Source organism: Piliocolobus tephrosceles, chromosome 13 (genome assembly GCF_002776525.5).
Source record: "Piliocolobus tephrosceles isolate RC106 chromosome 13, ASM277652v3, whole genome shotgun sequence".
NCBI classification, from domain to species: Eukaryota; Metazoa; Chordata; class Mammalia; order Primates; family Cercopithecidae; genus Piliocolobus; species Piliocolobus tephrosceles.
Window position 1 is genome coordinate 57,315,189 of NC_045446.1, and position 27,941 is coordinate 57,343,129.

Consider the following 27,941-nt stretch of genomic DNA (forward strand, 5'->3'; position numbering starts at 1 on the left):
GTGTCGAGAATTGCGAAGGGAGAAAGCATAGAAAACCCACATTAGAGGCACACCCAGAGCAGCAACCCTTCGGAGCATCCCGACTTCCTCAGGCCGCGTGGGATCCCAGCAAAATTGAGGTGGTCTCTGAGCCGTCCTCCCTAAGCAGGTCGGAAAGCTCCGAATCACCCCTGGTCCCGCCGCGCTCCACTCGCGACCTGGGGTGGTGGAGGTCCCTCTAGTGGTTGGCACCAAACAAAGATTCTGTCTTGCGAAGAGCCGAGGTCAGGAAGCATTTCCCTGTGCCCAGCACCAAGGATCTGGGACCTTAGGTCCAAGAAAAGCGTTGGCAATGTCTGACCACAGGAATGGGTTCTCGAACTGGGGAGGACTGAACGCTGGAGACCTGGTCCATCCTCTACCTCCAGTGTGTGGCCTGAACCCGTTTTGGTTGTACTGCTAGGCTGTGGCCCTGCCCAGGCCTCCAAGGACTGGCTGCTGTTAAGCTGTTTAAAATCCCTGTAGGCCTCAGATGGCAGCGACACCAGGGACTCTGGCATAGTCCCCAGCTCTGGCAGGAGTCACCACAGCTCTGGCCTTTAGTTTTCTACAGGCTGGAGTGTCAACAAACTCCACAGGATACAACTTTTTCAAACCAAATTTACCCTCGCAGTCTGCAATGACCAGGAGACTTTTACATGTGAACAGAACCTAAGCCACCCTGGCAAATATGAGACGTGTGGTCACTACAGGAACCTGGCCAGCAGCAGACCAGAGCAGAGCCAGCAGGGGAAGGCTGGGGCCCACAAGAGTTGTGTTACAACAGGACACCCTTCAGTTCTCTTTCACTTCCTTAAAATAGCAGCAGAGAGGCTTTTGTAGACCGATGCTGCCACAGTTCACAAGAGTTCGTGGCTGTTTCCAAATTCCACACTTTAATGCCCTAGTGGACCCACTCCCTTATCTCAGCCTCCAGAAACTGCTAGCCTGTTCTTAAAACGATACAATCATCTTTTTAAATGTTCTAAGTCACCGGCTCTGGAGCTTCTTTGCACTTTGGAACCACATTGCGGGAAGGGACTTTAAAAATACTGATGTCTCGATCCATCTCCAGAGGTTCTGATTTAATGGTCTTGGGGGTATGGCCATGGCATGAGGACTCTTAAAACTCCACAGGTGATTCTTATGTGCAATAAAGTTTAAGAATCACTGATGTTGGTCATGTTGATGTCAGTCTTCACTTAAATCCAACAAGACCCCAGAGCTAAAAAGTTAACCTGAAAGAAACCCTATTCCCAGGACTGCATACTGACCTGCCCTGGCTCACAAGAAGTAAAGTGGTCCCTTAACAGGGGCTTCCTGGAGAAAATGTCTTGACCTAAAAGAGTGATTCGAGCCGCAGGGATTTAAGGTAGCTACCAAGGTGAGTTGTTAGGGGCAGATGTGCCCCACAGAGCTGTCAATCAAATCATATCCCAGATGGAATCTAGAAAGCACATTTCAGGGAACCTCTCGTCTGTGCCTCCAAAGGAACTATGGTTGCAGGACTCACTCCTATTGATAAATCTACCCCATTATCCTCTGTGAGGCAGCCTACATTGCTTATATCTGTGAAATAGGTGGGTAACAGGGCAGGTAATATCACATTTATTTTATTCATACCTGTCTCATTCCACAAAGGATTTGGGCTCTCTATACCATTCTGTTAGAACTGTGGGTAATTACAGTGTATCCATGGACTGAGTAATTCCCTTTTGCCAAAGATCTACTCAAATGCTATGGAAAAAAACATTTTCTCTTCACTGCCTATGGTCCCAGCCTGGGCTTGGCAAAGACAGGAAAACAGCTGCAAGCACACAAAGCAAACCTTCTCATGTGACCAACCTGGAAAGACAGAGGCTTCAGCACGTGACACAGACTGGCACCACAGCCTGCACTTGTGACTTGAACTTAGCTGAATTGGATAAACATGTGGGAAACACTGGGGAAGCCCCTGTCAAGAGGCATGCTGCCCTCGGTGCCACAGGGCATGCCTGCTGTGGCAGAGTCGCTTGCCTGCTCTATGACGTCTGTCCAGATTCCAGAATATTTACTAAGGGCCTCAGTGTGTTGGAAATCATTCACAGTAAACCTAACATGAGCAGCACTCCCAGAAAGCTTTTATGCTTAGGGTATGTGGGCAAATATAACCTAATGAGGTTATTTGTTCAGTGTCACTTTTATTGAATTTAAAGCAAAAAGAGAGAAACAGAGGACAGCAAGACAAGGGGAGGCTAGAGTTGGGGGTCCTCACTCTTAGACTGGTTTTCTGGAGGAATTATCATTTGAAAGGCCTATTGAAAGGTCTTGCACAGACATGAAAACTGGCTAAAGGGGCAGACTGTTATTTTTAGGCTGAAATGATGAACACATTGACTATAAGAGTAGGTGAACAAACCTACATATTTGATGTTTCCTTGGGCAATTGAAAGACTGGAATTTGTATTTTCTAGCTGTATCTTTCACTTTGTAATTGTGTTACTCACCTAAACTCTAGAATGACAGCTGTAAAGACTTGTGCATGTTTTGCAAGGGTGAAATGAGAATTAAATGATGTGCAAACACTCTACACCTGGAAAGTGGTATTCAAATGTTAACATTTTCACTTTATTTTTACACCTACCTAGCTTAGTGGAAGGACAGGGCTAGGGGAAATAGAGGTTAGACCTCAATAAGAGATAGTACTTTAAGCCAGGTGTGGTGGCACATGCCTGTAATCCCAGGTACTTAGGAGGCTGAGGCAGGAGGATCTCTTGAGCTCTGGAGTTTGAGACCAGCCTGGGCAACATAGTGAGACCTTGTCTCAAAAAAAAAAAAAAGAAAAGAAAAGAAAGAAATATTAATAGTACTTTAGTTGGGCAGTGAAAATAGGAGAATATCAATAGACATTTGAAAAAGAGGGAAAAGCTTCAGCAAAGGCCAGGGGAGAGAAAAGCCAGTGTTGAATATTAGGGGCTGGTATATAACTCTAATTGTGGGAGGGAAGAGGGCAGAGTTACAGTAAATGCTGGTGGGGAGTAAAAGAAAAGGCTTGAAGTAAGCTGTATCAGAATGTGGTCAGCCTTGAGAACCAGGAGGTTTGGGGGAGTAATGGACATTGTTAAAACTTTCCTAATGATATGCTCTTGCTCTCATCTAAGCTCTTGGAAGATACCTAAGGCAGTGACATCTGGGTAAGGATGCATATGTATTTCCACTTCTACACACTCTTCCTGTGTGTGATTAGAGGATGCTATATTGTGAAGGGGCTGTAGCCTCACTGTCCTGTAGAACAGCTGCCAAAGCCACAATGCTCTTTCTCCCAGCTGTAATGCATTACTTCAGAGGCCGCTTTCTCTTTGTCTGGAGCTTGTAAATGATTTGGTTTCCTTCATTCCAGGCATAGAGCTGCTTATCTCTGGGGTTGTAATGGATCATGGAGTGACTTCTTGGTCTCTTGGGGAAGAACAAGTTGGGCAAGTCTTCCTCACTGATAGTGCCCAGTGGATCATAGACGCAGGTGATGCGATGAGGGCCCTGGCCCCCAGTACGGTAGACCACATAGAGAACCCCACACAAGAGGAATGAGGCTTCAGCATCCTGGCTTCTGCATGGGGTATCCCATGAATGTTCCACTCCCAGTGTGCCCGGCTCAATCTTTGTGAGAACCAAATGGCTATGAGTGCCTGGCCCGGAGTGGATGGCCCAGAGCCCATGCTCATCCACAGCCAGGTCAATGTAAGTTGAGGGGGAGTGCTGGTAAACCAATGCTCGGCCTACCCCTCCTGGGAGCAGCATTCGATCTTCCACAGTCCTCTTCTGCAGGTTATATTTGATTATCTCATTAGAAGTCGCTTGGTTGTGAAAAAATAGAAAACCTTTATAGATCACTTGGCCTGTTCCCTGCCAGGAAAGTGTTAGGATTTGCTTCCGGGGAGCTGGCTTGGTGTTATCCTCCATGAATGCCCGTATGTTTGCAAATTCCCAAACAGTGTTGTTTCTGGATCCAATTAACAAGTACACCTTTGGAGAGTTATAGACAGCATCTTTCATCCAAGAGCCATGTGTGTCCATCATCTTCTTCACTATTTTCAGAGACTTTATGCTCATCAGCATGTTGTCACAGCCTGGCCAAACAGGAGAAAAAGGAGAGATTACTTTATAAACATGAGCTGTCTGCTTTCTGAAAGGCTCACTGTGCTTGGTAAATCTTGTTTCCTTTCAGGTTTAATACTGGTAGGGAATATTTTCAGTTCTACTGTGACATGACAGTCCTTAGAAGAAGGGTTTCCCTTGGAAAATCCTAGAGTGAAAATGCAACATAGGCATGCATTTTGTTTCCTTAAGAAAAAGGGCATTTAAATCCCAGCAAGAAGCTAAGCCCATTCTTTCACCTCCTTATTTTCACAGATTGTTTTTTCCTTAGCGTCTATAATAGTTATTGTATATAGATCAACCACAATTCATTGTATGACTCAATGAAAGAATAAAGAAAGTCTCTGTTAAGAGACTTGCTATCCAGTTCTAAGAGTCAGCATTTTATTCACTTCAGGATATTAACAGCTATTTGCTGTTTCACAGACCGTGTTCACTGTCTAGAGCACTTGGGATTGACACAGTGAGAATGACTTAGGTGTGAAGACACTAATTCAATTCCATTTACCACGATTTTATTGTACTGTGTACTTAGGTTACAATGTTTCCAGAATGGTTCTAAGTATGGAGGATAAAAAATATAATATCAACCCTACACCTCGAGGAGATTATCTCCTAGTGAAGGATTCTGACCCTTAACACGACTACAACATTATAAGAGCTCTATTTATTTATTCATGAATGTATGAATGAATGCATTTAGTTAGCAGACCTGGATACCTACAAGGAGCAAGATAATGAGCGAGGTATTATGAGCTGGGGTTATGAGCATAAATTGGGCATGGTTCTTTCCATTAAGTCCAGGACTAACTAGAATATAGGGAGTAAAGTGGAATTTTAAGAAGAATAGAGAAAGGAAATGTCATTTGATGCAGGGAAGAATCTGTATTTGATTTGGTCCTTGAAGGATAAATGGAGTTGAATATTTAGAGAGGAGTGGAGAAGCATTCCAGACAGCAAACAAAACCACTTTCAGGAAAGTACTCTAAGATTAGGCAAAGAAGTGTAGAGTTTAGACCAATACAAGCTAATGTTTGATGTTGCTTCAAACTAGATATATAAAGCAAAGTACAGTTGACCCTCGAACATGAGCTTTAACTATGCAGATCTCATTAAAATGTGGGTGCTCTCCGTTCTCTGCCAGCCCTGAGACAGCAAAGCCAACCCCTTTTCTTCCTTCTCAGCCTACTCAGTGTGAAGAGGATGATGAGGATGAAGACCTTTAGGATGATCCACTTCCACTTAATGAACAGTAAATCTATTTTCTTTCCTTATGATTTTCTTAATGACATTTTCTTTTCTCTAGCTTACTTTATTTTTAGAATAAAGTCACAGTGCTCTTTCTCCCAGCTGTAACGCATTACTTCAGAGGCAGCTTTCTCTTTGTCTGGATTTGTAAATAAGAAAGGACCAGATTAACATTCACAATATGTGTTAATCGACGTTTATGTTATCAGTCAGTCTTCTGGTCAACAGTAGACTATCCGTAGTTAAGTTTTGGAGGAGTTAAAAGTTACACATAGGCTGGACACGGTGGCTCACACCTGTAATCCCAGCACTTTGAGAGGCTGAGATGGGTAGATTACAAGGTCAGGAGATTGAGACCATCCGGGCCAACAGGGTGAAACCCTGTCTCTACAAAAATTAGCTGGGTGTGGTAGCACGTGCTGGTAGTCCCAGCCACTTGGGAAGCTGAGGCAGGAGAATCGCTTGAACCCAGGAGGCGGAGGTTGTGGTGAGCCAAGATCATGCCACTGCACTCCAGCCTGGCAACAGAGTGAGACTCCATCTCAAAAAAAAAAAAAAAAAAACAAAGTTACACATAAATTTTCAACACACAAGGGTCAGCACCCCTAGCAACCACATTATCCAAGGGTCAATTATAGTAGATTGAAGCCATCTCTACGCCTGGAACCTTAAGGGCCAGGCTAAGGAATTTGGATTTTATTCCATAGATGGAGAGATACTGAAGTTTTTGAGCAGGAGTGAAATAAGGGCTGTCAAGACTGTTCCACAAGGTTAAGCTAGAAGTCCTGTGTATGATGGACATTTGGAGTGAGACCAAAATAATCAATTAGTAGATTATTTCTTTAATCCAAGTGGGATGATAAATGATCTAAACTGGAAGAAAGGAGAAAAGTGAAGTAAAATGAAGGAGTTACAGTTTTCTAGCTCCTCAGTGCCACTTCAGGCTACTATTCTTCCCACCTACAGCAAAATATTTTCCTTTTTAGTATTCATGCTTTGTGTCTCATGCTGTCAACTCCTTCCAGTCTAAATCATTGGCAATTCTCAAGGACACTACCCTATATGCATGGAGCATGTCCACCTCTTCAATTCCATGGAAACTTACTTTTAAACCACATTAGCATCCTTCTCCAGGGTTATACTCTGAATCTCCCATTCCCAACAACTATTCCATATCTGAAATCGAAAACCCCAGTATCCCACTCACCACGGTTATTCTTCCATTCCTCACTCCTTTGCTCATGCCTTCCAGTCCCTTGGCCTCTACTTTCTCCCAGGTCATCAGCCCTCTCTTGACCTTGCTTTCTTTCCTATACAGCCTAAATCACTGTAATAGCTCTCTCATTGGCATTCTCTCCCATCAACCCCTAGTTATGCCACAATATCCACCCAACAAAAGTCCCTGGCCCAGAATGAGTTCAAACATCTGCCTTGTCCTGGAGTTGAGTGTTGATGGAGGAGAAAAACTCACAGTAGTGTATATTGGTGTCACTAGACATAAGGGGTCTCCAGTGTCAACTGAGCCCCAAATACCATACTGGTCTTCATGGTTAGCGTACCATCTTCACATAATACTAATATCTTCCCTACCCCGCCCCACCAACCCTGCCCTGGCCAGTCCCTTCACCAACAGCAGATTAATTCCTTTGAAAAAACAAATACCATTAGACATGAACTGTTTACACTTCCTGTCTCCTCACTTATAAACTTTTCTTTAGTTGTTCCCCTGTTGCTACCCTCACACACATCTTAGAAGAAACTGTGTCATTTCTCCTGTCCAAGATGAATACATTCACTGGTACTGTGATCTCATCTTTTCCTGGCTTCCTCTAGACTTCCTTGATGAATTATCCCTTTTCTGTTATCTTTAATTTCTCCTTCATTACTAGATTCTTAGCTTTAGCTTATAAGCATCTAGCCTACATTAAAACAACAACAACAATTCACCTTCAACTAGGCACCTTTTTCTAGTTGCTTCATTATCTCTTTCCATCATTTTATAGCCAGCTTCTCCTACAGAATAGGCTATACTCTGTATCTACATCTTCACCTCCCATTCTTTTACTTCACCATAACTCCATAGAAATTATTCTTTATAATGTTACCAGGAACCTCATAACTGAAAACTCAAATAGATATTTTATGTCCATATTTTACTTGATCTTCCTGGAGCATGGTCAATTCTTCCTCCTTGAAGATTGATGTGAATCAGGATAAAATCAGCTCTACTGGTCATTTCAAGAAAAGTCGCAGTTCTAATTTTGGACTTTTTTTTTTGGAGACAGCTTTTTACTCTATTAAACAGGCTAGAGTGCAGTGGCATGATCTTGGCTCACTGTAGCCTCAACCTCCTGAGCTCAAGCAATCCCCCCACCTTCTCCTCCTGAGTAGCTAGTACTAAAGATGCACACCAACAGGCCCAGCTAATTTTGTTTATTTTTTGCAGCAATGAGGTCTACTATGTTGCCCAGGCTAGTCTCAAACTCTAGGACTCAAGTGGTCCTCCTGCCTTGGCCTCCCAAAGTGCTAGGATTACAGGCGTGAGATACCACTCCCAGCCAATTGTGGACTTCTTGTTGAGACTGCCTTATCAGGCCATCTGTTGTGAGGTGAGCAATGTCATGGAAGCAGGGAGTGGTGGTCTTGCTAGGAGCGTGAGGAAACTTGCAGGTCTACCGCAAATCCTGCTGAAGTTTCTATTATGGGTAGGAAAGAGTAGTCTTAATAAGAGCATAGGAATCCTGGGCCTCCCTCATTGACTTCTGGGTGTGAGGTGGTGGAATGATAGTTAGATAGTCTTTAAAGGACAACTGAGTACTCTAAGGAGCTCCTTCAAATCCTTTGAAAGGCTCTGGTATAAGAAGCTGGATGTGGACCGGACACCGTGGCTCACACCTGTAAGCCCAGCACTTTGGAAAGCCAAGGCAGACAAATCACTTGATCTCAGGAGTTCAAGACCAGCCTGGGCAACAGAGTGAGACCCCATCCCTACAAAAAAATGCAATAATTAGCCGGGTGTGGTGGTGTGCACCTGTAGTCCCAGCTACTCAGGAGACTGAAGTAGGAGGGTCATGTGAGCTCAGGAGGTAGAGGTAGCAGTGAGCTGAGATCATGCCACTGCATTCCAGCCTGAGTGAGAGAGCCAGACCCTGTCTCAAAAAAAAAAAAAAAAAATAAAAAAAAAAAAAAAAAGTTGGATGTGTCAGCAGGTTGTCATTTTCTTAATCAGTGCTTGGGTTCTTAAAGTCCACTGAAGGTCAACTGGAGTCAGAGGACAAGAAACAGAATGAAGGAAAGAAGACTGGACAGGAGGAAGAGAGATGCACAGTGAGATGAGTCCCAGAGGTTCGGAGGTAAGCAAGCATGTTAGCAAACTGCTTGTTATATGCCAGCTGTGTGGGCAGCAGTCCTATCACGCTTTCCATATGACTATCACACTTTCTCATTTCCCTGCAAGCCTCCATCATACCCTCGCATGGAGATCGTCCCACTTACTCCATGAGAAAGTAGAAGCAATCCTAGGAGAACTGCACCATCTCCTGCCTGGAGTACTGTAGCAGCAGTCTCCTACATGGTGTTCATGCCTCTATCCTTGCCTCCCATAGTCCAATTCCTACAGCAGCCAATGGCAGGCTTTTAAAATATAAGTCACATCATGTCCTGTGTCTGCTTGAAACCCTCCATTGGCTTCTCATTTCACTCAGAGTGAAATGGATAAAGCTTGGGTCTTTACCTCCAAAGCCACATATAAGCTGTTCCCCTATTGCTTCTCTCTCTGTTCTCCCACTCCTTGTCCCCTACAACTTCTCCACCTTGTTCATTTTTTTCTACCACACTGACTTCTGCTATTTCTCAGATTGTACCAAACATACTCCTGCCTCAGGAACTTGGCACTTTTTGTTACCTCTGCTTGGAAACAAATATCTACATGGCTTCTTCCCTTGCTGCCTTTAGGCCTGTTCTCAAATGGTTCTTGATCATTTAGACCTTTTCCCATCACCGTATAAAAAAGGCAACCCTCTTCTCCAGCTCTCCAGGGACTCCTTTACCCTAGATCATTTGTCCCCATAGTGCTTATTTTGTCTGACATATTATACATTTGTCATTAGCATATTATTGCTTGATTCCCCTCAATAAAATGTAAATGCCATGAGGGTATAAGCTTTGTCTTATCTGTTTCATTCACTACTGTATGTCTTGTTCCTAGAATAGCATCTGGCACATAGTAGTTTTGTATTTTCTGAATGAATAATGGATTTTCAACAACCAAATCCATCAACAAACTGCTCCCGACCCTACATTCTCTGCCGTCCTTCTTGCGTCCTTTACTTTTGCAGTGGATCTCTTACCCTTTCACCTACTCAAGAACTTATCACCTGAAATTATCTTCCCTTTCCTGCCTCAGTAGTCTCTTCCTCCCTATTGGATCATTCAGTAAATCATCCATCCTGGAAAAACCTACTAGCATGGCCCCATTTCTCTATTCCACTTTATATTAAAACTTCTTGAAAGAGGTGTTTCCTTACTTCCAATGATCCTCTAAGCCATTCTAATCAGACTTCAGTTCTCCACTGGTCTAAACTCCGCTGCCCATTTTTCTGAATCAGTTTCTGTCAAGGTCACCAACAGCCTCCATGTTGGCAAATCCAAGGGTCAATTCACAGGATTCATCCTTATCAACTTTACAGCCAAATTTGATTATTTGGTCAATACTTTCCCTCGAAACTCTTTCTCTTCCTGATTCTGGGATATCCCCCTCATGTTTGTCCTCCCATCTTTCTGGATTGTTGTTTATTGGTGTCCATTTCCCGTTTCTCCTCATCTTCCTCTTTTAAATACTCTATCCTCAGGCCTCCTCTTTTCTTTGTCTACAATCACTTTCTAAGTCATTCCATTCTATCTCTGAGACCATGGAAGTTCTAAATAATGATGACTACCAACTTTATATCTTCAGCCCCTATCTGGATATCTACTTAGTCCCAAACCTATTTATCTACCTGCTTATTCAATGTCCCTACTTGGATATCTTCAAACTTAACCTGTCCAAAGCAGAACTCTGACTTTTATCCTCCAAACTCTCTTTCTCCCTACCTTTTCCACTTCAGGCAAGATCCATAAACCAAGTTTCTTACTTAGAAATCCTTGATTTCTTTCCTTCTATTCTCCAACACCAGCAAATCCTGATAGTATAACTTCTCTTTACATTATATAAGGCCAGGAATGGTGGCTCACGCCTATAATCCTAGCACTTTGGGAGGCCAAGTTGGGCAGATCACCTGAGGTCAGGAGTTCAAGACCAGCCTGGCCAACATGGCAAAACCCTATCTCTACTTAAAATACAAAAATTAGCCAGGCATGGGGTGCATTCCTGTAATCACAGTTACTTGGAAGGCTAAGGCAGGAGAATTGCTTGAATCTGGGAGGCAGACGTTGCAGTAAGCCGAGATTGCGCCACTGCACTCCATCCTGGAGACAGAGCAAGACTCCACCCAGAAAAAAAAAAAAAGAAAAAGAAAAATTATAATGTTACATGAAAATACTCAAATATACATCTCACTTTCAACCTACTACCTCTTTTTTCCCTGGAATCCATTCATCATCACTTTTTGCCTAGACCACTACAATAGTCTCTACTTTGTCTCCCTGATTTTATTCTTACTTACCTATAGTTAGTATGTTCTCCATAAAGCGGTATGAGTGATCTGTTTGAAAACATAAATTATGTGACTGGCCTGGCTAAACCCTTTCAATCATATTTAAAATAAAATCCTAAACCCTTACCTAAGGAATCTACATAATGTAGCCCCTGCCTTTCTCTGTGACTTTCCCTGATACCTTTCTCCCCTTGCTCACTGTGTTGTGATTACATTGGTTGTCTTCCATCCTCCCAGGATGTCAAGTGTGTTTCTGCCTCAGGGCTCCTGCACTTGCAATTTTCTGCCTGGAGTGCTCTTTTTCTTGATCTTCCCACAGTTAGCTCCTATTTAGCCTTCAAGTCTCACTTTCAATATTATGTCTTTAAGAGGCTTCCTGTGACCACACTATGTAAATATGTCCACCCAAAAATTGTCTACTCTAGCCCTTTTCTTATTTCCTTGAGATTGCTTATCATATTCTTAATTATTTCGTCTGTTTTATTTACTAGCTCATCGTTCTTCTCTCCCGCTCCCAGGCTTCTAGTCTCTGCTCCTTCATCTTCATGGATAGTGTTGTGTCCCAGTGCCTAACTCAGTGAGTTGGGGGTTCGTAAATATCTGTTGAATGAATTTAAAAATAGTCTCATTTAAGCAGATATTATTCTAAAGTCTAAATATTACTGCACTTCCAGAGTTCTGACTGCAGGCCCATCTTAAGTAAATAATAATTTGTAAAGTACTTTAAAGCTTTTAAGATACTTTCAAACCCATTATTCCATTAAAAAATCTGACCCAAGGTTTTCATGAAGGGAATACATGACAGAAGTGGGGGTGGGAGCAACCCTAGCTGGGAAGAGCTGAGTCTCAGGAAGTCAGTCCTTTCAGTGGTCATGACATCACTGGCTGTTCCCAGGGACACAGTGGCCTTGCCTGGCTCACACTGTGGCCAAAGCTAGACTTGGAGGCAAGCTGTAGAAGTCTCTCAGCCGTCAGCTGCCCCCATGCTGCCCTGCTGACATGGTTCATTAGCCTGAGGGGTTGCTTTCTTGTGGCCTCCGGGTCAACATTGTCCTGGTTCAGCCCGGGTTATAGGAAGCCAAAGCCCTGGGGAGTGTGGAGAAGTCTGGGACAACAGGGAACCTTATGCATTGCAGGAGCAGCTAACAGAAGGACCCCCTGACACACTGAGCTACTGGGGTCCATAGGCTGCCGTGCAGAAGGATGGGGAATGATCTGCCCTGTTTACCAGGGCCACCCCTCCACCTGAGCCCGAAAGACTTTTCTTCAGTTTCCCAAGCCTAACCTGTCCCATGTGAAGCCTCTGCTCTTCCCTGATTCTATGCTGATTTATAGAGGATGAGTAAGGGTTTAAGCCTGTGAGTGACCATAGAGGACTTTTATGGGATAAGAGGGAAGGTCTATTGGCTGTGAGAAAAGCCCAGAAGCTATTCCTATTAAGGAACAAGCACAAGGGCTAGAGAAGTTAATAAATATCCTACAAATATATCTGACATATAGTATGCTTGGTACTGTGCTAGACACTTCACATTAACTAATATAATTCTTTTTTTAAAGTTTTTAAGCATTTTTTATTTGATTATTTTAGAGACAGGGTCTTGCTACGTTCACCAGGCTGGTCTCAAACTCCTGGCCTCAACCAATCCTCCTTGCCTTGGCCTCCCAAAGTGCTGGTATTACAGATGTGAGCTACCATGCCCAGCCCTATATAATTTTTTTTTAACTTTTTAAAATTTCTATTTTTAATTGACAAATAATTATATATATTGGTGGGGGATACTATGATGTTTTAATATAAGTTTAAAATGTAGAACTCACAATTCTTACAATAAGCTTAAGTGGTAGGTGTTTCAATCCTCATTTTCCAAATGAGAAAACATTAAGGCCTATATACATTACTTGGAAAGGTCACACAGCCATAAAGGGGGATGCAGTCCTCTGAGCTCAGTCTGAGCTGGGAGGCAGCCAGTCAGGACCCCTCCAGCCAGCCCCAAGGGCACAGTGATGTGTATGTATGCATGTGGAGGGAAAGGATGAATAGCATCTGGGTGTGCAGAAGGGTGGATGAGGGCAATGGGCTCTCTGGGACCTAGTCACAGACTAGGGGCCTTGACTAGGAAGCCCCCAGCCTTCCCATCCTTCTTGCCTGAAGAGAAGCCAACAGGCTTGCAGCCCAGCTACGGAGGGACTGTGTCTAAGAACAAGGCCTGTTAATATCTCTCCCATAATAAAATGTTCATTTAAAATACAGTAGAAATGACTGGGCACAGTGGCTCATGCCTGTAATCCCAGCACTTTGAGAGGTTGAGGTGGGAGGATCCCTTGAGTCCAGGAGTTCAAGACCAACGTGGGCAACATAGTGAGACCTCACTCCACAAAACATACAAAAATTAGTTGGGCTTGGTGGCACACTCCTGTAGTCCCAGCTACGTGGGAGGCTGAGGTTGGGAGGATCACTCGAGCCTGGGAGGTTGAGGCTGTAGTAGGCTGAGAGTGCATTGTTGTATTCTAGCCTGGGCAACATCGGGAGATCCTGTCTCCAAACAAACAAACAACAACAACAAAACAAAACAATAAATCAGTCAGTAAAATAAAATACAGCAGAAACCAACACAAACATGCTTATTTTACCCTCTTCTTTTCTAATGCAGAACCCTTGGAGAAGTAACACAAGAGTGGATATATGGTTTTGGTCAGGGAAACATAGTTCTGGGAAAAAAAAAAAAAATCCCCCCGTGTTCCTTCTGCTTCTCCTATTCCTTCCTTTGTAGATGAAACCCAGCATTTGGAGTCAGAGATGTGAGTGGTCTGAACTCAGCCTTTGGCTCTGTGTGTCTCCCCAAAAGTCCCTTTGTCAACCCAACCTTGTTTTTCCCAGCTGTAAAACAAGAGGTTTAGGTTGGATGCTCTCTATATGTAGTTTTCAGGGCTGATACTCTGTAGGTTTTATCAATTCCTTTTCTTTTGGAATTTGAGGATAATACATTTACAGTGTTCAAGTAAAAGGGTAAGTTAAAACTCCCTGCTGTGCTTCTCTTGAGAAGAGATAATTAGCAGGAAGAAAAGGTTGGGGAAGGATGGGAAATAAATTTGAAACCTTTGGGTCCAGCCAAGATGCAAATTTTTTTAACAGAGACAATGACATGCAGGGTTTCCTTGGCAAACCAGAGAATGAGAGTCTGGGTTTCCCCCTCAGGCAGAATTGCAGACAAGCAATTAGGATAGAATTTGGCGCAAGACCTCACAGTAAATTCATATACAAGTATTACTTATTTGAATCTTTTCATATAACTTGTAAATTCATACACAATTATCACTTACTTTAATCTTTTAAATACTTTTCCCCTGATTTAATAGCAACACTCTCAATATCTGGTGAGACGTATTACTTTATATGGGAGTCACTCAGTCTGAGCTAAGGATCAGAAACATTGGTCTGGCTGCTGGTGGAGAATGGCTTGGGGACGGGGAAGGACAGAGGGAAATCAGGTAATGAGTTTGTAAGTATGATCCAGATGAGAACTATCCAAATAGTGATGGATATAAGTAGTTAGAAAAAGGAGAGATCAGGTCTTAATAACTGATTCAATTGAGGGAACCTGTTGATACCAAATCAGACTCAAAAATGGGGTGATAGGGTACATGAGATAGCAGCAGAGAAGGAAAAACAGGTTGGCTTGGGAAGAGTGACGAATTCATTAAAGAGAAGAGAATTCTCTTAAATACTCAGGGTTTGAGTATTTTGACTGCTTCCTGAAATGCTCTTATAAAACATGACTTTTACAACCATCTGGATTGTATTCATGTTCATAAACATTTGTCAATACTAATCAGCTGATAGGTAGGATGTAGGCACTGAGATGACAAAGGTGATGGCTTTCAGACTTGTAGTCAGATATAAAATATCTATAAAATTGTCAGCATGGACTTATTCTAAAAATTAGGGGTATTTCATGATTTTGCTCACGGAATAAGTTTCAGATATCTCAGCATAGCATGCAGAGTGCTTAATCAACTTCCTCTCTTGTCACTTCCTCATCACGCTAGTCACTAGTCACCAAACCTGCCATGGCTTCCCACAAGTTTTAGACTTTGCTCAGACTTCTCCTTAGCTCTCCTTTGCTAACTTGGGATACACCTGCTCATTATTCAAAACAAAATCCTCTGCTCCTGCAGAGCAGTCAGATGGTCATTCTCATCTGCTGAAAGCGTTCTGTGTAACCCCTTCCAGGGCAGTTATTATGCTGAACTAGAATTGATTATTCACTTTGTTTCTTTACAAGCACTTTAGACTCTATTTATCCTAAGTGCCTGGGACACAATATATATCTCCCTCAGTAGTCAATTTACTGCTTACTTTCCAAACTCAGAAGCCAATTAGATTCAGATTATGCAGAGTTTGTCAGTTTCCAAACTTGCTATCCCACTTCATACTGTGCCAGCCTAGAAATCAAATAGATTAGCAGGTGATATTTCACTGAGTGCTTCAGTGGATGGGTAGTAGGAAAATAGGTACTGTATAAAATTCAGTGAGCCATGGGGCAATTTGGCATTGCAGAAGGGCTGTGAACCCAGGGTTAGGGCTTAAACAGGGCCTGGCATACAGTAAGTGTTTTATATGTTGGTTTCAGTGAATCACACAGAATCCTTTATTAAATCCATATCATAGGATTTTCTAGCTTTCCAGCACTAAATTCAGAGTATTCCATGGCACCCTGTCCTGAACCCTAACGGCTTTATTGATAATAGCAATAAATTATGAAAAAGAAACAGACTTGACACATGGCTTTTCACATGCGTAGATGTATGTTGCCCAAAAACATCAAGTTTAGAACTTCAATGGAGAGTGTGGAAGCTGCAAAGATGTGTGAGGTATGAGTGTGAGTCCAGCCTGGCTCCACCATGGGGTCCCTACAGCTGGAGTCCAACACAGACAACATAGACAACTTCCTTCCAATGCCTCCTTCTGGAAGAGGCCAAGTCTCCATAACCCCTTTCCTTAGTTTATTTTCCTCTATAGTACTTATTATATTCTGTCTGCATATTATACATTTATCTGCTAACATATTTATTGTTTGGCCTCCCTCAAAAGAATGTCAGCTCTAAAAAATGAAAGAAAAATAAAGCAGGGGCTTTGTTTTATCTGTTTTTCTTTTCACAGATGCATGTCTTATCCTGGAATAGCATCTGGTACATATTATTACAATTTCTCCATTTTAATTATGAATATGGTAAATGGTCAATAGTTATAACCAGCCTCAACAAAACCTATTTGGAGGCCTGAATAATTGTTATGACTGTAAAGGGTTTCTGAACCTGAAAGTTTAAGAACTGTCCTAAAGCATCCAGGCTTGTCAACACTCACATAAAGCATGAAAATGGGCCATCCTCTGGGGAATTTATTTTTTTGAGACAGGGTCTTTCTCTGTCACCCAGGCTGGAGTGCAGTTGCATGATCAAGATTCACTGCAGCCCAGACGTCCCAGCTACATTGTAGCTGGGACTACAGGCACATGCCACTATGCCTGGATAATTTTTTTGTGTTTTATAGAGATGGTGTCTGGCTTTGTTGCCTAGGCTGCTCTGGGGAATTGCTGATCAGTTTCCACTTTCCACCAATTATCTGACTGCAGCAACATTGTAACCATTCCAAGGTTATAATTATGAACTTCTTGTTTTTATTTATTTCTCATTTAAAGACCGAGCTGATTTTTTGCATTGTGTGTGTGTGTGTGTGTGTGTGTGTGTGTTTCCTATAATATTCCAAACTGAAAAGGGTGGAAATGCTCTCAATTTCTAGCTGTGGCAATACCATTCGCCTGTGTATAGTTAGAAGACACAAAGTCATTTTGTTGTTTCCCCATGGATTCTTCCTGTGAAGTGCATCTCATTTCATCCTATTCTTGTTATCCTTTCTCAACATGTGATGGTCTAGGGCCTGCTTCCTGAACCTGAACTTTGCAGCCGCCTTCTTGCTGGTTCTTTGGTGATACTTCTTCAAAACTGCTAATCATACCAATGCCTGACTCATTTCTTTCATGTAGATGTTTGCATATTTTAAAATCAGTCTTGATTGCTGCCTGTTTCCATGAACATTGAGATGAAAAGCCTTATATGGGTATAACTAGACGTCATAGTAGTAGATGGGTGAGCTTCAGAGCCATACTTGGAACACCAAAGTGTTAAAGTGACCAGGCTAAGTTCCTAGCGACCTTGTGTGCTTCTGCTTTCTCTCTTAGACATCTGCCTCCGTCATGAGGCTGGGCCAGGTTAGCGTCATACAGGAGCAGGGGCCACACAGAGGGTAGCTCAGTCACCCCAGCTGAGGCCATCCTCACCCAGCTGTTCCTAGGCAATGTGCCACTGACTGCAGGTGCACAAGTGAGCCTACCCAGCCACCCTACAGACCCCTGAGAAATGATAAACGATTGTTGTCTGAACCCACTAAGTTTGGGCGTGGTTTGCTATGTAGCAATATTGTGGCAGCAGATAACTGATACAGGGTGGGGTGGAGATTGTGAGTAGACACAGAGGCAGAGATGGATCTAGTGTGTCTGGGGTGGTGCATACTCCTGTATGTGGCAGGAATGTGGGGAGAGGAGATGGGCTCTGTGGAACTCTCTAAGCCACAGTTTCTTCATCTGAAAAGGAGCTATAATAGTATTGACCTAGCAAGGTTGTTGTGGTCATCAGACAAGACATCAGATTTAAGGGCTGAATGCTATCTCTGGTAAATAGTTCCCTCCACTTTTGAATAAACGATTCTTTCAGGTCAGAAAAGATTGATCCCCTTCTCTGTTGCATGCACAATGATAGACTTAGGGAACACAGCATAAATGACTCAGGCATGCATGAGGTATAGTTTACGTTTTCAGAATAGCAGGTGAGATGGACAGAGCACCAGACAGATAGGGATAGGCAGCAGTGGCACAAGATGCTGAGGGATGCTCAAAGTTGCCGTGTTCAATTGTTGGCTTCTTATCCACTTCTATGATAAAAGTAAGCACAACACATATAGTGGATACCATAGTCATAGTTTTTATTTAACTTGTAAATATTACTTTCATACTTAAACCAAAGAGAGCCAGGCTGGTGGGGGTCAGGTTGTAAAGGACTTTCTTTATATGTTATTTTGTGGGGGTTGCTTTACCCTGCAGGTTTTGGTTGCCATTGAAGGGGATAAAGCAGCAATGTGGTAACTCTGGCAAGATTACTCCGTGGCAATATAGGATAAGCCCTAGAACAGGGAGACATGGGAGGCAGGAAGGTCAGCAAGGAGGCTTTCGTAGGAATCAAGACTAGAGATGGTGAGAGAGCAGTGCAGGTGGAAAGAGTACACTTGAGAGAGATTCACAAGGAAAAATCTACTGGATATGGTGACCAGTCAGACAAGGGCCAAAGGGAAGATTTCTAGCCCAGGAAAGTGTGTGTGTGAGTATTCTGTTAACTGAGCAAAAAGTGGGGAAAGCACGGGAATTTTATTATTTAAAAGTCAATGAAGAAATGGCAGGGAACTAAAAAACAAGAGGGTAGGGAAAGAAAATTGGACCTTCTTGGCCAGAGTTTAAGAATCTAAAACCAATCTGTTTGTAAGTAGGAACCATCATCCAGTAGTGAGCAGGAAACTAACATGGTCTTCATACTGTGACCCATGATAAGATCAGAAGCAGCTAGAACTTCTGGGCCCAGGCACCTACTCTCACAACAGAAGGCTCCTACCTCATGTGCCTCCCTGGCAGTCCTGGAGATGGCTTCACTGGGTTCAGCCTGTCTCTTCTGTGTCCCCTCAGTCTCCCCTACTGCCATTCTGCTCTGCACCTTGTGGCCAGAATGAACCTCCTCTGAGCCCCGATACTCCCATTCTTATCACTACTCTGCAGACAGCACAATGGAAGAGGTGAGTGTGTGCAGGACCCAGCCTGTCTGGGTCGAATTGCAGCTCTGCCATCTATTAGTTGTGTGACCTTGGACAAATGACTTAATCTCTCAGTGTCTTTGTTTCCTCATCTATAAAATGGGAGATAATATACAGTACATATCTCACAGGGTTATCGTGAGTATTGCATGACATAGTCCAGTGAGATATGTAAAATGCTTAAGGATTATGTGGTACATAATACACATTCAGTAATATTAATTGCCGTTGTTCGCATTATTCTGATTCCCTACAGCTTGCAAGTGTCAACTAGTTTAGCGCAAAGGAGCTTAGCTCATGTCTGGTCCTTTCATCACCTCTCTACAACTTCCTCCTTCACCTGAGCTCCATTGAACAACTTGCTCCACAAACACACTGAGCCCATTTATGCTTGTGCTGCACGATGCTGTTTCATTTTCTTGAAATGCCCTTTACTTGATTCTCCACTTAATTAGCTTTTTTCCATGATTAAAACTCAGCTTGAGGGCTACTTTCAAGATTCCATAATCCCCCCTTCTACATGGCAACCCTGACCATATCTACTTAATGCCTGTCCCCTGTGCTTTTGTGACATCCTTTGCATCCCTCCATCAGAGCCATTATCACTCTGAATTTGTCTAGACAGCTTCTCCCCTTGGCCGTAAGCTTTTTGAGGACAAGAATGTTATCCTATCCAACATTCCATCTCTAATGCCTGGCACAATGCCAACATATTTCTAGAATTCAGTTGGACATTTGTTGAATAAATAAAACAACTAAGTTATAGCGAGAATGAGTGGATGTTCAGGGCACCTGGAGCCACAAGCTAATCCTCTATGAGAATCCGTAGTGATGGGATTGGAGGTATTCTCATAGACTACAGGCCTTTCAGATGGATAAACAAAAGAAGTACTATGTACGTAGGTCTTTCTGAACCCAGCACAGTGATCCATGGGCGTGGCCTCTCCAAGGGAAAGCACAGGATAAGCTGTACTCTACACATACCTCCAATGTTGCTGTCCCCGTGAATGCAGAAATAGCTGGGTGCACGCAGTCACATGTACACGCACGTGTGCACACACACACACACACCTGTAATATACCTGCATTTATACTTTCAATCCCTTCTTTTGTGGTAAACACATCTGTTGCAAATTAGTTATACTTCTTTTAATATTTTGTTCCGCTCATGACAAACTAATGGACCTTGAGAGTTGGCTAACAGATACATTTTATTTGGTTAATAGCGGGGATTTTTGTTTAGTTGTTTTGCTTTTAATGGTTTTGAATATGGGTCATGCACACTTATAAAACCTAGATAGATCCCAGAGGCTTTAAATATGTTGCAACAGACTTTCTTATTTGAAACATGATCTAGCAAAAGATATGAGTTATTTAATTCAGCAGGGTGAAGTTTACTTGAGGTAACTTTCATGCACCCTTGCAATAAAAAGAACTGGACGACAACAGGAAATAAAATAAAATCTGCCATAATGGCTTATTTTGACTGCCTTGAGAATTTTTCTTCACAGACTATTTACAAGTTAAAAAGAGGTTAATACTTGTATCCACACAAGAATGCAGCCTGTGGAATCTTACAAAGAGTATCAGTTGGATAAATTCTTAATCTGGGTGTCTGAGGCAATGATTCTTTGTCATAAATTATAAAGTGCAATGCAAAAGTTTATTTTAATAATAGTTATAGTTTCAAAGACTTGGAATAATTTTAAAAAATAAGTTAGACTATATTCAAATAGTGTTCACTTCTTTGCATCCTAAATTGTGTATGTGTGTAAATGAGAGAAGAAGAGAGAGAGGGAAGAGTGGGAAAGTGGGAGAGAGAGTTAAGATTCTAAGATTGTACCTACCCCCAAAATGTCCCTGAGTTGAAACCCTCATGTGAATGTCATTTGGGGATAATCTCTAAATAAAGGTTGAAGAGTTGAGAACAGCTCTCTAGGGAATGGCTTAATTATAGAGCCATTTTATCTTATTATTCTCAGTACTTGGCCCTTAGTAGTTGCCTGAATAATATTCCTAAAATAAGTGAGAACCATTGAAATTAGTACTAGAATTTCCTGGAAGTCTCCTGAGATATAAGGTTAAATTTTCCAAGGAAGTTGCATCATCTATTCTGTAGGGGTTTACAAACTCTCTAAGACAATGCATACATATGAATGAAACCCTCTGAACTGACCTCTGGCAATGCCTTCCTAGCCCATAATCCCACAGATTTTGCCCACAGAAGGGTGCTAACTTGAGTCTTCAGGATTTTAGGGGAAGGTCTGTAACTGGCACAGTCTCTATAGGCCAAGGTTGGAAGACAGGAAGATCAGAGTCTTCCAGGAAGAAGGCAGGTACAGGTAATTAGTAGCACCAGCTGAGCCTATCAAACTAAAGCATTGTGATAGGCAGAATTCTTAAACAGTCCCCAGGATTTTTACCCCCTGGTGTATATGCCCAGTGTAATTCCCTTCCCTTGAGTGTGGGCAGGACCTGTGCGTGTATGACAGGACAGCACTCTATGATTGCATTACATTGTAAGACAAAGGTGAAGGAATTTTGCATATAAAAATAAGGTTCCAAATCAGTTGATTTTGAAGTTATGGGTGGGCTGGCTGAATCACATAAAAGCCCTTTAAAAAGGGACTAAGCGCTTCCTAAAGAGAAGCACTCTCCATCTACTTGAAGGAGCAATAGATGTGTTATGCAGTGCCTATGGCAGGGAGAGGCTGTAGGAGCTGAGGATTCCAGCCCTACAAGTAGGAGCTGAGGGTTCCAGCCCTACAAGTACCAGCAGAGGACCCAGCTAAGCCATGCATGGACTCCTGACCCACATAAACTCTGAGGTAGTAAACGTGTATTGTTTTAAGATGCTAAACCTATGGTAATTCGTTGTACAGCATGAGAACCGATATAGGCATGGTTACTAAAAGAAATGGCAAAAAAGCAGGAGTGTGCATAATATATACAATACAAAACAGTGCCTAACAGGGGAATAAATTGACCTTCCAAAGTCTACTCCTAGATAGAGAACCTCTAAAAATAGTAAGTCGGAAGGGCACTAATCACACAGTTGTGCTTGTTTCTAGGTTTATCTTTCCCTAAACTAAGCTCTGCGGGGGACTCTGCCATCATTATTTCCTCTGTAAACAATTTCTGTGGCCTTCTCCATGGGAGGACATGACCTAGGCTCTGTGAATGCAGAAAAGAAGATGTTAGTATGTTTGTGGAATGACTGAGGAGTCAAACACATACAGACTTGTGTGGTCAGGTATGTGAGATGCTCCCTGAGAGGAATGAATGAAGTGCTCCAGGAACACCGTAGGCCAATCTGCCTGGCAGCCCCCTCACCTCTATCCTCACCCTCATAGGTCTTCACAAAGAATTCACAGCATTTTTGAGTCATAGAGGATTGCTAGGAAAATATATATAAATATATATTAATCATATATATTTTAATATATACATATATACACATACATAAATATATGTATATGTATATTTAAACTGCATTTGGGTAAGTTATGGGAGAAGGAGCTGGAGATCAACTTGCATCACTTTGTAAAGGGCCTTTCTTATGTAAAAGAAAGCTAGGAGATTTGAATGGATTTTTTTGTTGTTGATAATTGATGGTAAATGACAAAAATATGTTCCTCACAGAGGAGAATTATGATCTATTTTGTGTTGTGGAAAGTCTACATGACAGCAGGCAGACTGTGGGAGGCAAGAGAAGTGGTAAGGAAGCTAGAGCAGGATGCAGACGTGTCCTACTTGGTCCTCCATCCCTCCTGTGCAGCACAGGGCCCATCCAGTAGTGGGAGGCAAGAAGTATTGGCTGATTTACAAACCAACACAGCATCAAATGTGAGCTCCAGAGGCAACAGATGTGGATGCAGCAATCTCTGATAGGTTCAGAAATGTTTTCATATACCACAGAGCTAGGAGAGGGGATATTTCAGAACTGCAGTATCTGAGGGGCAGAGGATGGGGGTTGAAAAAGCAAGTCTAGTCTCAGGACCTCCACTGAGCTCTAGCTGGAATGGGAAGGGGTAATCTCAACACCTGGTAGGCTGAGAGTGTCCAGGGACCAGGGACAGCTCAGGAATACAATTCAGCACAACTATTCAGACTTAGAGTCCTGCCTGACCCTCCAGTGTGAAAGTTCACACACATTCTAGATCAGGCCACATTAGCACCCAGTCCTCTCCATGAGCATTCTAGGAAGCCCCTGTTCATCTATGTTGGCCCATTTCCTTCCCTCACTCTGTGCTTACCCCCAGCTTCTCCCTCTTTGAGGATGATTCATCTCAGGACAATGTCAGGGCCAAAAAGGATTGCTCACTTGACCTATTGCTTCATATTATAGGCCAGGCACCCTCCTCTCTTCTGACTCAGAGATAAGATGTTTTTTGGGGTTTTTTTTTTTTTTTTTTTGCCCCCAAAGCCTGACTAAGCCCTCTGCCTGTGTTGACAATCCCTACATCCATTCATTTATTTTTTTAAATTGTTTAATTACTCACTGAAAACTATTTATTGAATAGACCCCATTCTAGGCACTGGAGACACAGCATTGAACATGAAACGGGGGCTCCAAGTTCTCACAGAGCTGACATTACAGGTAGGGAGGTAGGAAATAAGCTGTGAGCCAATAAATGAACTAAACAGTTTCAAAATTGTAAATGGTCTAAAAAAATCATACAGTAATAAGTGCTCCCAAACTCCTTTTGAGTTTTCCATTTCAATATATTTCATACCAGCCATTCGATGACCTAAGCCCAAAACCTGGGAAACATCCTAGACTCATCTCTCTCACTCATCCTTTACTTTTAATTAGCAGTCAGAAAGCCATGTGGATTGTAACTCTCAATGGCTCTCAAATCCACCTGTTCTCTGTCCCATGACACTTAATGCCAACATTCTCACTTGTTGCCCAAATTATTTCAGCATTCCCTGACTGGTCTCCTCTCTCTAGTTTTACCCTCTTCCTCCGTATCATGCCCTTGTTTAATATTGCCCAATAGTTCTCTGTAGTTTCTCCAGTGAGCTTCAACTTCCTTCATCTAGCATGCAAGGTCTCTCATTAACTAGGTCCTGCTGAGCTCTTCAACCTAGTTTTCCTACTGTCACCTCTCTAAAAATCTTTCACTCAGCCATATTTGCGGGTCTACATGTCAAGGTGCTACAGTACCCTCATGCCTTTGGTATATTGTGCCCTGACTTGAAGTACCCTCTGCTCATTCTTTTCTAACTTCTTTGTTCAAAACTCAGACCAAGTGTCACCTCATTTAGGAAGACTCTTTTCCTTATAGTGATCATGAAGTTCTTAGAAGGATTACATTGAGAAGGTACGTGAAACTTTTAGTACAATGATGGCACTCAGCTTATATGTCATTTCCCTGATGGAGGTTCTTGAACTGGAACAGATGTAATTAGCATGTAAATAAAGTCTTCCTATTTGTAATGAAAACATCTCAGAATACAAACCCTGAGGTTGGAGATTTGTCTCCCTCATTGTTTTAATGAAATAGACTCATGCACAGAAAATTTTTCTTTGTCATTTGTGTGTTTATTGCCTGATACTGTTTATTATAATTTGAGCTGCTACACATTATTCTTAATGGCCAGGAAGTGATTCTGATGGATCACAAAATTAGACCACACCCCATGCCTATCACCATCTCAGACAGCACACACAGTAGTAATTCACTGCAGTTCCCAGCCCTGAGGGTTGGCTGTTGCCATTTCCAATTTAAGACTGTTTCTTGGTACATTTGCAGATACTATCTACACCCTGGGTACTGGATGTAGAATCCACCAAACTGCCACTTTCCCTGAAAAAATCTGGGACCACACATCTCCACCAAACCAAGGTTTATCAGGAGGTGGTCTCCTTGGGCTGACCTTTGGCACTATAGTCTCGACCTTCTATGGAGTCTTTAGGCACTCTGTGTGAAAGAAAGAGTGGCTTTCCGAGAATGGATTTCCCTTTGGACACCTGTTCTCTTTATACCTTTCTCTCTCAGCAATGCACACAAAAGCACACCTCCAGCTCTTACTCTCATTACTCTATGATGCTCCCTGACTGCTCTGAGTCTGTGTGTTTCTGAGCATGATAGTCCCTAGAAGGGCTAGGAAAAGATGCAGTTTTCTTACTTGCATTCAGCAGAGTCCGGATCTTTTTCTCTTCTTCAGCTTCTTGGAGCAACATTTCTGCCAGTGTCTTGTCCTCTGATTCTATGCACTCGTCAGCTTCTCGAAGGTATTGTATGTAGTCAATCTCCCGTTGGGCGCGTTCAACTCTCAGTGCCAAGTTACCCACTGCACTCTTGTACTCACTTGTGTAGGTCTGACATCTTCCCAGCATGACAGATATATTTTTTGAGAACTCTTGGAATTCTTGAATGTATGCCCTTGTTGCTTGGGTACATTTTTCCAGCCCTTGCTTCAGTCAGAAAATAAATTTGCAAATTATTGCTTGTTATTTAAATTACCCAAATAATGTAAATAGCTATCATTTATAGAAAAGGATTAGAAAATTACACATAATCAAATAGGGGAAAAATTGAAATCACCCCTAATTCCTAAATTCAAAGGTACTATTGATACTTTAGTATATCAGTTTTTAAAAGTTTTCCTGAGCATTTAGTCATACATTATAAATATATATTTTTTAAATGTGATTTTACTATATGTTTTGTATCATCTTTTTCACCTGTAGATATATTGTGAACATACTTAGATACCAATTAATGTATACCTATACCATAACTTTAATGAGTGCATTCCATTGAGTTGATATCCTGTTATTTATTCTTAGACTCTTTTTGATGTATATTTACATAGTTTTAAATTTTTTGTCATTCGATCAATGCTGAGAAAAAAACTTTGTATTTACATCTTCATCAGATTATTTTAAGACAGATTTCCAGAATATCCATCCCTAGCACTTGGCACAGGGTCAAGCACATAATAATACTCAATAAATATTTGCTGAACAGAAGAATAAATGAATGGGAATGGGATTGCTTGGTCAAAGAGAATGTCGACCTAAAGCTCATTTGCCATAGTTTATCAAAATGCTGTCCACAAATGTAAAAATGTATGCTCCAAACAGCAATATGTAAGGCTGTTTATTTTGAAGGGAGAAAGACAGAAAGACCCAAAATACTTTCCTGAATCCCTACCCTCTTTTTTCCTACCCTTCTGACACTGGCTTCTCAGGCTGGGAATGCTATCACTGTGTTGTTAAGTGTCTGCGCTGGCTAACAGTGACTGCCACCTGCGACTTAGCTTCACTTCAGGTCAGGACTGGGGTGGGAAGATCTTGTCTTTTTCAAATCCACATTCATAACTATAAAACGATTAGTCTGTACTTTATACCCTTGACAAGTTCTTAAGGTATTGAAAGACAATTTGCAGGGATTTGGCTGGCTTTACTCCCAAGGCAAGTCGGTGCTAAATGCAGAGGGATCCTGGGTGAGCATCATTCTGGCACTTCTAAGGAGGTGAGGCTCAGGAGGGAGCAAGTGAAGAAGCACAAGAGGCTGCTCATCTGGGAACACTTCATCCACTGCCTCCAGGCCTCAGCCTGTTGGCTGGATGCCCTTAGGAAATGTGTTCGGCTTGCTGTGTGGAATTACTTTACCCTGACTGTAACTAGAAGAACACGTAATTTGGACATGAAGATTTTTCAGGAAAATGTAGAAAATAATTATTAGCAATAAGAGTATCTTTGAAAGAAGATAAATAATTTATCAGTTTAGCTTGTACAAAAGCAAGTCATTAAGTATGAATAGTCAGTGCCAGGGTGTGGCAAAGGCTAGGGTGGAGGGTTACATTTGTCCCTGAGAGCCTGTCCAGGCCGCCAAAATGTTGGGTTTTGCACATTTTAATGAGGTGGCAGCCCAAATGCTTTCTTTCTGTTTAACTTGGCTAAAATCTGCTCATTTCTAAATCTAAATCCAGTTCAGCGAAAGAAACTGAGACTTCTCAATACATCAATATCATGACTTTTTACAGTGACCTAATGGTTTATCATAAAAGACAAAAAGAAAAGCTGAAATTCATTATCAGCCTGAAACACTAAACATGAAGAAAAAGTGACCAACATTTTTAAGTTTCATATTTTAAAAAATCAACTATGGTGAATAACAACATTTTAGATACATACCATTATGCCAGGCAGTATTTTAGCTATGGATTAAATCTTCAGAATAGCATTACAATATAAATTCTACTATTATCCCCATTTTACAGATGAGACAAACTGCCAAATCAGAGCACACAGTGCAACTGTGCTTAAGGTCTGGGAGTGGCACACTGGACTCTGGAGTTGGGCTCTAAACAGCTAGATTATGAGCATTTTGAAGTGTAACTTTGGCAATGTGTCATTTGCTATCTGGGAAAAATACAACCCAGTAGATAGAGAAACATGGGTAAAATAAGGTATTTCTGGGAGGCCTGTTCCTTGTCCAAGGTGTACAGATGCCACCTACCTCCAAGACTCGAAAGCGCTGGTAGATGTAATGCACCATTGCTGGGTCCTGGGCACACTGCGGCGGGGGCAGAAAAGCTGCAAGGAACAGAAGGAGCAATGCAGAAGCTCCTCGAAGGGCCACCATCATCCTGCAAAACACCAAGCAGGGTAATCTCTTACGCTGTGGCTCTCCTCAAAGAAGTCTCAAGGGTTCCAGTGGTGGTCTCCTGCTTTCTATCCACTGCTGTGGCAAATCCTCTAAAAACAGCGTTTTGCACAGCAGAGAGCAAAGTCTGCTTGTTATTCCACCCGATGCATGAGCTCAGTTTGCCAGCTAGTGATCAAGTCCAACTGTTGGTAAGTTGGTCCCTGAGGCCTTGCAGACTGGCTTGTGGCAGAGAGCTCCCTGGGTCCAGCATCTGTTGCCTTCACCCTTAACACATGTGGACCCTCCCCAGGCTAGTGGTTGCACGCCGCTTCCAGGCTTAATTGTGTGTGCGTTGGGGTGGGAGGT

At 42.3% G+C, this 27,941-nt stretch overlaps 1 protein-coding gene across 2 annotated transcripts; it reads right to left on the minus strand.

Moving 5' to 3' along the window:
* Positions 1-1,607: 1,607 nt before the first annotated feature.
* Positions 1,608-27,941, minus strand: OLFML1 (olfactomedin like 1). Of its 2 annotated transcripts, XM_023190013.2 has the most exons (4): positions 27,817-27,941; positions 27,447-27,576; positions 25,105-25,393; positions 1,608-4,124 (listed from the first exon to the last, which is right to left on the minus strand). In XM_023190013.2, the coding sequence occupies exons 2-4, from the start codon at positions 27,573-27,575 to the stop codon at positions 3,334-3,336; spliced, it is 1,209 nt and encodes a 402-aa protein (XP_023045781.1). In that variant the 5' UTR covers position 27,576; positions 27,817-27,941; the 3' UTR covers positions 1,608-3,333. The 2 variants fall into 2 exon arrangements, with proteins under 2 accessions (XP_023045781.1, XP_031789821.1); XM_031933961.1 differs by having other exon boundaries at positions 25,370-25,393; positions 27,447-27,847.